Raw genomic sequence first — 14,541 nt, 5'->3', positions numbered from 1 at the left:
ATAGTACATATACATACCTAGTGATAGTACATATACATACCTAGTGATAGTACATATACATACCTTATGATAGTACATATACATACCTAATGATAGTACAGATACATACCTAATGATAGTACATATACATACCTAATGATAGTACATATACATACCTAATGATAGTACATATACATACCTAATGATAGTACATATACATACCTAATGATAGTACATATACATACCTAATGATAGTACAGATACATACCTAATGATAGTACATATACATACCTAATGATAGTACATATACATACCTAATGATAGTACATATACATACCTAGTGATAGTACATATACATACATAGTGATAGTACATATACATACCTAATGATAGTACATATACATACCTAATGATAGTACATATACATACCTAATGATAGTACATATACATACCTAATGATAGTACATATACATACCTAATAAAAGTACATATACATACCTAATGATAGTACATATACATACCTAATGATAGTACATATACATACATAATAATGATAGTACATATACATACATACTAATGATAGTACATATACATACATACTAATGATAGTACATATACATACCTAGTGATAGTACATATACATACATACTAATGATAGTACATATGCATATCTAATGATATTACATATACATACCTAATGATAGTACATATACATACCTAATGATAGTACATATACATACCTAATAATAGTACATATACATATCTAGTGATAGTACATATACATACCTAATGATATTACATATACATACCTAATGATAGTACATATACATACCTAATGATAGTACATATACATACCTAATGATAGTACATATACATACCTAATGATAGTACATATACATACCTAATGATAGTACATATACATACCTAGTGATAGTACATATACATACCTAATGATAGTAAATATACATACCTAATGATAGTACATATACATACCTAATGATAGTACATATACATACCTAATGATATTACATATACATACCTAGTGATAGTACATATTCATACCTAATGATAGTACATATACATACTAATAATAGTAAATATACATACATACTAATGATAGTACATATGCATACCTAATGATAGTACATATACATACCTAATGATAGTACATATACATACCTAATGATAGTACATATACATACCTAATGATAGTACATATACATACCTAATGATAGTACATATACATACCTAGTGATAGTACATAAACATACCTAATGATAGTAAATATACATACCTAATGATAGTACATATACATACCTAATGATAGTACATATACATACCTAATGATAGTACATATACATACCTAATGATAGTACATATACATACCTAATGATAGTACATATACATACCTAATGATAGTACATATACATACATAATAATGATAGTACATATACATACATACTAATGATAGTACATATACATACATACTAATGATAGTACATATACATACCTAGTGATAGTACATATACATACATACTAATGAAAGTACATATACATACCTAATGATATTACATATACATACCTAGTGATAGTACATATACATACCTAATGATAGTACATATACATACTTAATGATAGTACATATACATACCTAATGATAGTACATATACATACCTAATGATAGTACATATACATACCTAATAATAGTACATATACATATCTAGTGATAGTACATATACATACCTAATGATATTACATATACATACCTAATGATAGTACATATACATACCTAATGATAGTACATATACATACCTAATGATATACATATACATACCTAATGATAGTACATATACATACCTAATGATAGTAATATACATCCTAGTGATAGTACATATACATACCTAATGATAGTACATATACATACCTAATGATAGTACATATACATACCTAATGATAGTACATATACATACCTAATGATAGTACATATACATACCTAATGATAGTACATATACATACCTAATGATAGTACATATACATACCTAATGATAGTACATATACATACCTAATGATAGTACATATACATATCTAGTGATAGTACAGATACATACCTAATGATAGTACATATACATACCTAATGATAGTACATATACATATCTAGTGATAGTACATATACATACCTAATGATAGTACATATACATACCTAATGATAGTACATATACATACCTAATGATAGTACATATACATACCTAATGATAGTACATATACATACCTAGTGATAGTACATATACATACCTAATGATAGTACATATACATACCTAGTGATAGTACATATACATACCTAATGATAGTACATATACATACCTAGTGATAGTACATATACATACCTAATGATAGTACATATACATACCTAATGACAGTACATATACATACCTAATGATAGTACATATACATACCTAATGATAGTACATATACATACCCAGTGATAGTACATATACATACCTAATGATAGTACATATACATACCTAATGATAGTACATAAATACCTAATGATAGTACATATACATACCTAGTGATAGTACATATACATACCTAAGTGATAGTACATAATACATACCTAATGATAGTACATATACATACCTGAATGATAAGTACATATACATACCTAATGATAGTACATATACATACCTAATGATAGTAACATATACATACACTAATGATAGTACATATACATACCTAATGATAGTACATATACATACCTAATGATAGAACATATACATACCTAAATGATATACATATACATACCTAATGATAGTAACATATACATACCTAAATGATGTAGTACATATACATACCTAATGATAGTACATATACATACCTAATGATAGTACATTAATACATACCTATGAGAGTACATATACTACCTAGTGATAGTACATATACATACCTAAGTGATAGTACATATACATACTAAGTGATAGTACATATACATACCTAATGATAGTACATATACATACCTAATGATAGTACATATACATACCTAAGTGATAGTACATATACATACATACTAATGATAGTACATATACATACCTAATGATAGTACATATACATACCTAATGATAGCACATATACTACTACCTAATGATAGTACATATACATACCTAATGATAGTACATATACATACCTAATGATAGTACATTATACATACCTAGATGATAGTACATTATACATACCTAATGATTAGTACATATACATACCTAATGATAGTAACATATACATACCTAATGATAGTACATATACATACCTAATGATAGTACTATACATACCTAATGATAGTACATATACATACCTAAGTGATAGTACATATACATACCTAATGATAGTACATATACTTACTAGTGATAGTAAATATACATACATACCTAATGATAGTACATATACGATACCTAATGATAGTACATATACATACCTAATGATAGTACATATACATACCTAGTGATAGTACATATACATACCTTAGTGATAGTACATATACATACCTAATGATAGTACATATACATACCTAGTGATAGTACATATACATACCTAGTGATAGTACATATACATACCTAGTGATAGTACATATACATACCTAATGATAGTACATATACATACCTAATGATAGTACATATACATACCTAATGATAGTATATATACATACCTAATGATAGTATATATACATACCTAATGATAGTACATATACATACCTAATGATAATACATATACATACCTAATGATAGTACATATACATACATACTACTGTTAGTACATATACATACCTAATGATAGTACATATACATACCTAATGATAGTACATATACATACCTAATGATAGTACATATACATACCTAATGATAGTACATATACATACCTAATGATAGTACATATACATACATACCTAATGATAGTACATATACATACCTAATGATATTACTTATACATACCTAATGATAGTACATATACATACTAATGATAGTACATATACATACCTAATGATAGTACATACATACCTAGTGATAGTACATATACATACCTAATGATAGTACATATACATACCTAATGATAGTACATATACATACCTAATGATAGTACATATACATACCTAATGATAGTACAGATACATACCTAGTGATAGTACATATACATACCTAGTGATAGTACATATACATACCTAATGATAGTACATATACATACCTAATGATAGTACATATACATACCTAATGATAGTACATATACATACCTAATGATAGTACATATACATACCTAATGATAGTACATATACATACATACTAATGATAGTACATATACATACCTAATGATAGTACATATACATACCTAATGATAGTACATATACATACCTAATGATAGCACATAAAATACATACTAATGATAGTACATATACATACCTAATGATAGTACATATTCATACCTAATGATAGCACATACATACCTAATGATAGTACATATACATACCTAATGATAGTACATATACATACCTAATGATAGTACATAACATACCTAATGATAGTACATATACATACCTAATGATAGTACATATACATACCTAATGATCGTACATATACATACCTAGTGATAGTACATATACATACCTAATGATAGTACATATACATACATACTAATGATAGTACATATACATACATACTAATGATAGTACATTACATACCTAATGATAGTACATATACATGCATACTAGTGATAGTACATATACATACATACTAATGATAGTACATATACATACCTAATGATAGTACATATACATATCTAGTGATAGTACATATACATACATACTAATGATAGTACATATACTAACCTCTATGATAGTACATATACATACCTAATGATAGTACATATACCATACCTAAATGATAGTACATATACATACCTAATGATAGTACATATACATACATACCTAGTGATAGTAACATATACATACCTAGTGATAGTACATATACATACCCTAGTGATAGTACATATACATACCTACGCTGATAGTACATATACATACCTAATGATAGTACATATAACATACCTAATGATATTACATATACATATCCTAATAATAGTACATATACATATCTAATGATTGTACATATACATACCTAATGATAGTACATATACATACCTAGTGATAGTACATATACATACCATAACCTAGTGATAGTACATATACATACCTAGTGATAGTACATATACATACCCTAATGATAGTACATATTACATACCTAGTGATAGTACATATACATACCTAATGATAGTACATATACATAACCTAATGATATTACATATACATACCTATGATAGTACATATACATAACCTAATGATTAGTACACTATACATACTAATGATATTACATATACATACCTAATAATAGTACATATACATATCTACTGATAGTACATATACATACCTAATAATAGTACATATACATACCTAGTGATAGTACATATACATCCTAATGATAGTACATTATACATACCTAAGTGATAGTACATATACATACATACCTAGTGATAGTACATATACATACATAGTGATAGTACATATACATACCCTAATAATAGTACATATACATACTCAATGATAGTACATATACATACCCTAATGATAGTAAATATACATACCCTAATGATAGTACATATACATACATAGTGATAGTACATTTACATATCTAGTGATTAGTACATATACATACCTAGTGATAGTACATATACATACCTAATGATAGTACACTATACATACCTAGTGATAGTACATATACATACATACTAGTGATAGTACATATACATACCTAATGATAGTACATATACATACCTAATGATAGTACAGATACATACCTAATGATAGTACATATACATACCTAATGATAGTAACATATACATACCTAATGATAGTACATATACATACCTAATGATAGTACATATACATACCTAATGATAGTACATATACATACCTAATGATAGTACAGATACATACCTAATGATAGTACATATACATACCTAATGATAGTACATATACATACCTAATGATAGTACATATACATACCTAATGATAGTACATATACATACTACTAATGATAGTACATATACATACACTAATGATAGTACATATACATACATACTAATGATAGTACTATACATACATACTAATGATAGTACATATACATACCTAATGATAGTACATTATACATACCTAATGATAGTAATATACATACCTAATGATAGTACATTATACATACATACTAATGATAGTACAGATACATACCTAATGATAGTACATATACATACCTAATGATATTACATATACATACCTAATGATTAGTACATATACATACCTAATGATAGTACATATACATACCTAATGTATAAGTACATATTCATACCTAATGATAGTACTTATACATACCTATTGATAGTAAATATACATACACTAATGATAGTACATATTCATACCTATGATAGTACATATACATACCTAATGATAGTACATATACATACCTAGTGATAGCTACATATACATACCTAGTGATAGTACATATACATACCTAATGATAGTACATTATACATACCTAATGATAGTACATATACATACCCTAATGATAGTACATATACATACCTGAATGATAGTACATATACATACCTAATGATAGTACATATACATACCTAATGATAGTACGATATACATACCTAATGATAGTACATATGACATACCTAATGATAGTACATATACATACATACTAATGATAGTACATATACATACCTAATGATTAGTACATATACATACCTAATGATAGTACTTATACATACCTAATGATAGTACATATACATACCTAAGAGGATAGTACATATACATACCTAATGATAGTTACATATACATACATACTAATGATAGTACATATCATACCCTAATGATAGTACATATACATAACCTAATGATAGTACATATACATACCTATGATAGTCAACATACCTATAATACATATACATATCTATGATGTACATATACATACCTAATGATAGTACATATACATAATACTAATGATAGTACATATACATACATACTAATGATAGTACATATACATACCTAATGATAGTACATATACATACCTAATGATAGCACATATACATACATACTAATGATAGTACATATACATACATAATGATAGTACATATACATACCTAATGATAGTACATATACATTACCTAGTGATGTACATATACATACCTAATGATAGCTACATATACATACCTAATGATAGTACATATACATCCTAATGATAGTACCATCCTACATATACCTAATGATAGTAACATATACATACCTAATGATAGTACATATACATACCTAGTGATAGTACATATTCATACTAATGATAGTACATAATACATACCTAATATTAATAGTAAATCTATAATACATACCTAATGATAGTACATATACATACCTAATGATAGTACATATACATACCTAATGATAGAACATATACATACCTAGTGATAGTACATATACATACCTATTGATAGTACATATACATACCTAATGATAGTACATATACATACCTAATGATAGTACATATACATACCTAATGATAGTACATATACATACCTAGTGATAGTACATATACTACATAACCTAATGATAGTACATATACATACCTAATGATAGTACATATACATACCTAATGATAGTATATAACATACCTAATGATAGTATATATAGCATACCTAATGATAGTACATATACATACCTAATGATAGTACATATACATACCCTAATGATAGTACATATACATACATACTATGATAGTACATATACATACCTAACTGATAGTACATATACCATACCTAATGAATAGTACATATACATACCTAATGTTAGTACATAATACATACCTAATGATAGTACATTTACATACCTAATGATAGTACATATACATACTACCTAATGAGGTACATATACATACCTAATGATAGTACTTATACATACCTAATGATAGTACATATACATACCTATGATAGTACATATACATACCTAATGATAGTACATATACATACCTAGTGATAGTACATATACATACCTAATGATAGTACATATACATAACTAATGATTAGTACCTATACATACACTAATGATAGTACATATACATACCTAATGATAGTACAGATACTTACCTAGTGATAGTACATATACATACCTAAGTGATAGTACATATACATACCTAGTGATAGTACATATACATACCTAATGAATAGTACATATACATACCTAATGATAGTACATATACATACCTAATGATAGTACATATACATACCTATTGATAGTTACATAACATACCTAATGATAGTTATTATACATACTAATATATACATAACATACCTAATGATAGTACATATACATACCTAATGATAGTACATATACATACCTAATGATATACATATACATACCTATTGATAGTACATATAACATACCTAATGATAGTACATATACATACCTAATGATAGTACATAAACATACCTAATGATAGTACATATACATACCTAATGATAGGTACATATACAATACCTAATGATAGTACCTATAACATACCTAGTGATAGTACATATACATACCTAATGATAGTACTTATACATACCCTAATGATAGTACATATACATACCTAATGATAGTACATATACATACCTAATGATAGTACATATACATACCTAATGATAGTACATATACATACCTAGTGATAGTACATATTCATACCTAATGATAGTACATATACATACTAATAATAGTAAATATACATACATACTAATGATAGTACATATGCATACCTAATGATAGTACATATACATACCTAATGATAGTACATATACATACCTAGTGATAGTACATATACATACCTAGTGATAGTACATATACATACCTAATGATAGTACATATACATACCTAATGATAGTACATATACATACCTAGTGATAGTACATATACATACCTAATGATAGTACATATACATACCTAATGATAGTACATATACATACCTAATGATAGTACATATACATACCTAATGATAGTATATATACATACCTAATGATAGTATATATACATACCTAATGATAGTACATATACATACCTAATGATAGTACATATACATACCTAATGATAGTACATATACATACCTAATGATAGTACATATACATACCTAATGATAGTACATATACATACCTAATGATAGTACATATACATACCTAATGATAGTACATATACATACCTAATGATAGTACATATACATACATACCTAATGATAGTACATATACATACCTAATGATAGTACTTATACATACCTAATGATAGTACATATACATACCTAATGATAGTACATATACATACCTAATGATAGTACATATACATATCTAATGATAGTACATATACATACCTAATGATAGTACATATACATACCTAATGATAGTACATATACATACCTAATGATAGTACATATACATACCTAGTGATAGTACAGATACATACCTAGTGATAGTACATATACATACCTAGTGATAGTACATATACATACCTAATGATAGTACATATACATACCTAATGATAGTACATATACATACCTAATGATAGTACATATACATACCTAATGATAGTACATATACATACCTAATGATAGTACATATACATACATACTAATGATAGTACATATACATACCTAATGATAGTACATATACATACCTAATGATAGTACATATACATACCTAATGATAGCACATATAAATACATACTAATGATAGTACATATACATACCTAATGATAGTACATATTCATACCTAATGATAGCACATATACATACCTAATGATAGTACATATACATACCTAATGATAGTACATATACATACCTAATGATAGTACATATACATACCTAATGATAGTACATATACATACCTAATGATAGTACATATACATACCTAATGATCGTACATATACATACCTAGTGATAGTACATATACATACCTAATGATAGTACATATACATACATACTAATGATAGTACATATACATACATACTAATGATAGTAAATATACATACCTAATGATAGTACATATACATGCATACTAATGATAGTACATATACATACATACTAATGATAGTACATATACATACCTAATGATAGTACATATACATATCTAGTGATAGTACATATACATACATACTAATGATAGTACATATACATACCTATTGATAGTACATATACATACCTAATGATAGTACATATACATACCTAATGATAGTACATATACATACCTAATGATAGTACATATACATACATACCTAGTGATAGTACATATACATACCTAGTGATAGTACATATACATACCTAATGATAGTACATATACATACCTAATGATAGTACATATACATACCTAATGATATTACATATACATACCTAATAATAGTACATATACATATCTAATGATAGTACATATACATACCTAATGATAGTACATATACATACCTAGTGATAGTACATATACATACATACCTAGTGATAGTACATATACATAACTAGTGATAGTACATATACATACCTAATGATAGTACATATACATACCTAGTGATAGTACATATACATACCTAATGATAGTACATATACATACCTAATGATATTACATATACATACCTAGTGATAGTACATATACATACCTAATGATAGTACATATACATACCTAATGATATTACATATACATACCTAATAATAGTACATATACATATCTAATGATAGTACATATACATACCTAATAATAGTACATATACATACCTAGTGATAGTACATATACATACCTAATGATAGTACATATACATACCTAGTGATAGTACATATACATACATACCTAGTGATAGTACATATACATACCTAGTGATAGTACATATACATACCTAATAATAGTACATATACATATCTAATGATAGTACATATACATACCTAATGATAGTACATATACATACCTAATGATAGTACATATACATACATAGTGATAGTACATATACATATCTAGTGATAGTACATATACATACCTAGTGATAGTACATATACATACCTAATGATAGTACATATACATACCTAGTGATAGTACATATACATACCTAGTGATAGTACATATACATACCTTATGATAGTACATATACATACCTAATGATAGTACAGATACATACCTAATGATAGTACATATACATACCTAATGATAGTACATATACATACCTAATGATAGTACATATACATACCTAATGATAGTACATATACATACCTAATGATAGTACATATACATACCTAATGATAGTACAGATACATACCTAATGATAGTACATATACATACCTAATGATAGTACATATACATACCTAATGATAGTACATATACATACCTAGTGATAGTACATATACATACATACTAATGATAGTACATATACATACATACTAATGATAGTACATATACATACATACTAATGATAGTACATATACATACATACTAATGATAGTACATATACATACCTAATGATAGTACATATACATACCTAATGATAGTACATATACATACCTAATGATAGTACATATACATACATACTAATGATAGTACAGATACATACCTAATGATAGTACATATACATACCTAATGATAGTACATATACATACCTAATGATAGTACATATACATACCTAGTGATTGTACATATACATACCTAATGATAGTACATATACATACCTAATGATAGTACATATACATACCTAATGATAGTACATATACATACCTAGTGATAGTACATATACATACCTAATGATAGTACATATACATACCTAATGATAGTACATATACATACCTAATGATAGTACATATACATACCTAATGACAGTACATATACATACCTAATGACAGTACATATACATACCTAATGATAGTACATATACATACCTAATGACAGTACATATACATACCTAATGATAGTACATATACATACCTAATGATAGTACATATACATACCTAATGATATTACATATACATACCTAATAATAGTACATATACATATCTAATGATAGTACATATACATACCTAATGATAGTACATATACATACCTAGTGATAGTACATATACATACCTAATGATAGTACATATACATACCTAGTGATAGTACATATACATACCTAGTGATAGTACATATACATACCTAGTGATAGTACATATACATACATACTAATGATAGTACATATACATACCTAGTGATAGTACATATACATACCTAATGATAGTACATATACATACCTAGTGATAGTACATATACATACCTAATGATAGTACATATACATACCTAATGATAGTACATATACATACCTAGTGATAGTACATATACATACATACTAATGATAGTACATATACATACCTAGTGATAGTACATATACATACTAATGATAGTACATATACATACCTAATGATAGTACATATACATACCTAGTGATAGTACATATACATACCTAGTGATAGTACATATACATACCTAATGATAGTACATATACATACATACCTAATGATAGTACATATACATACCTAATGATATTACATATACATACCAAGTGATAGTACATATACATACCTAATGATAGTACATATACATACCTAATGATAGTACATATACATAGCTAATGATAGTACATATACATACATACTAATCATAGTACATATACATACCTAGTGATAGTACATATACATACCTAATGATAGTACATATACATACCTAATGATAGTACATATACATACCTAATGATAGTACATATACATACTTAATGATAGTACATATACATACCTAATGATAGTACATATAAATACCTAATGATAGTACATATACATACCTAATGATAGTACATATACATACTAATGACAGTACATATACATACCTAATGATAGTACATATACATACCTAGTGATAGTACATATACATACCTAATGAAAGTACATATACATACCTAATGATAGTACATATACATACCTAATGATAGTACATATACATACCTAATGATAGTACATATACATACCTAATGATAGTACATATACATACCTAATGATAGTACATATACACACCTAATGATAGTACATATACATACCTAATGATAGTACATATACATACCTAATGATAGTACATATACATACCTAATGATAGTACATATACATACCTAATGATAGTACATATACATACCTAATGATAGTACATATACATACCTAATGATAGTACATATGCATACCTAATGATAGTACATATACATACCTAATGATAGTACATATACATACCTAATGATAGTACATATACATACCTAATGATAGTACATATACATACATACCTAATGATAGTACATATACATACCTAATGATAGTACATATACATACCTAATGATAGTACATATACATACCTAATTATAGTACATATACATACATACCTAATGATAGTACATATACATACCTAATGATAGTACATATACATACCTAATGATAGTACATATACATACATACCTAATGATAGTACATATACATACCTAATGATAGTACATATACATACCTAATGATAGTACATATACATACCTAATGATAGTACATATACATACCTAATGATAGTACATATACATACCTAATGATAGTACATATACATACATACTAATCATAGTACATATACATACCTAGTGATAGTACATATACATACCTAATGATAGTACATATACATACATACTAATCATAGTACATATACATACCTAATTATAGTACATATACATACCTAATGATAGTACATATACATACCTAATGATAGTACATATACATACCTAATGATAGTACATATACATACCTAATGATAGTACATATACATAGCTAATGATAGTACATATACATAGCTAATTGTAGTACACACACATATATATATATATATATATATATATATATATATATATATATATAGCTACAGATAGTAGACATACATATATAATGGCAGTAAACATACATATGTAATGCATTATTTTAAGGAGTTATTACCTTATCAAGCTTGTTGTAGAAATCCACACTGGCCGCACACAGGTAGCGCCCTAGCAGTGTGGCGTGAGTGGTAAATATTGTGGCCACAGGAAGCGTCCGATACCGTGTCAGAATCAGTCCTACTCCAGCCTGCCATTCATGGAAATGAGCAATGATATTGGGCTTGTCCTGGAACTGGTCAGCCAGCTGAAACACATGTGGGAAGTGGGAGATTAAGTACATAATTATAGCTTAACTCAGTACTGTCCTGTCCAGATTCTAGTTCCCTGCCAGGTCTGTTCAGCTTCTCCCTCGCTGCGACTTAGGGAGTCTGGCCTGTTAATGGTGTTCAAGGGCTGGAGTTAAGCTATGCAGATATATAAAGGAAAGTGAGAGGTAAAGTGTATATAATAGTGAATTATTGTCACAGAGACATACTAGATATAGGGCACAAGAAATATATGCCATGGTGAAA

General features: G+C 26.9%; 1 protein-coding gene across 1 annotated transcript in view; it reads right to left on the bottom strand.

Annotated features, from left to right (window-relative positions):
• LOC128664925 (glycogen [starch] synthase, liver) overlaps window positions 1–14,541 on the bottom strand; it is a gene marked incomplete at its 3' end in the record, with an annotated part of 204,886 nt that overhangs the window by 97,637 nt on the left and 92,708 nt on the right. The window contains 1 exon segment of the mRNA XM_053719718.1: window positions 14,088–14,273. Within this exon segment, the coding sequence (XP_053575693.1) occupies window positions 14,088–14,273 (186 nt within the window).

Source organism: Bombina bombina, chromosome 6 (assembly GCF_027579735.1).
Source record: "Bombina bombina isolate aBomBom1 chromosome 6, aBomBom1.pri, whole genome shotgun sequence".
Taxonomy (NCBI): domain Eukaryota; kingdom Metazoa; phylum Chordata; class Amphibia; order Anura; family Bombinatoridae; genus Bombina; species Bombina bombina.
Note: the sequence above shows the minus strand (reverse complement) of the source record. Positions and strands in the feature narration are given on the sequence as shown.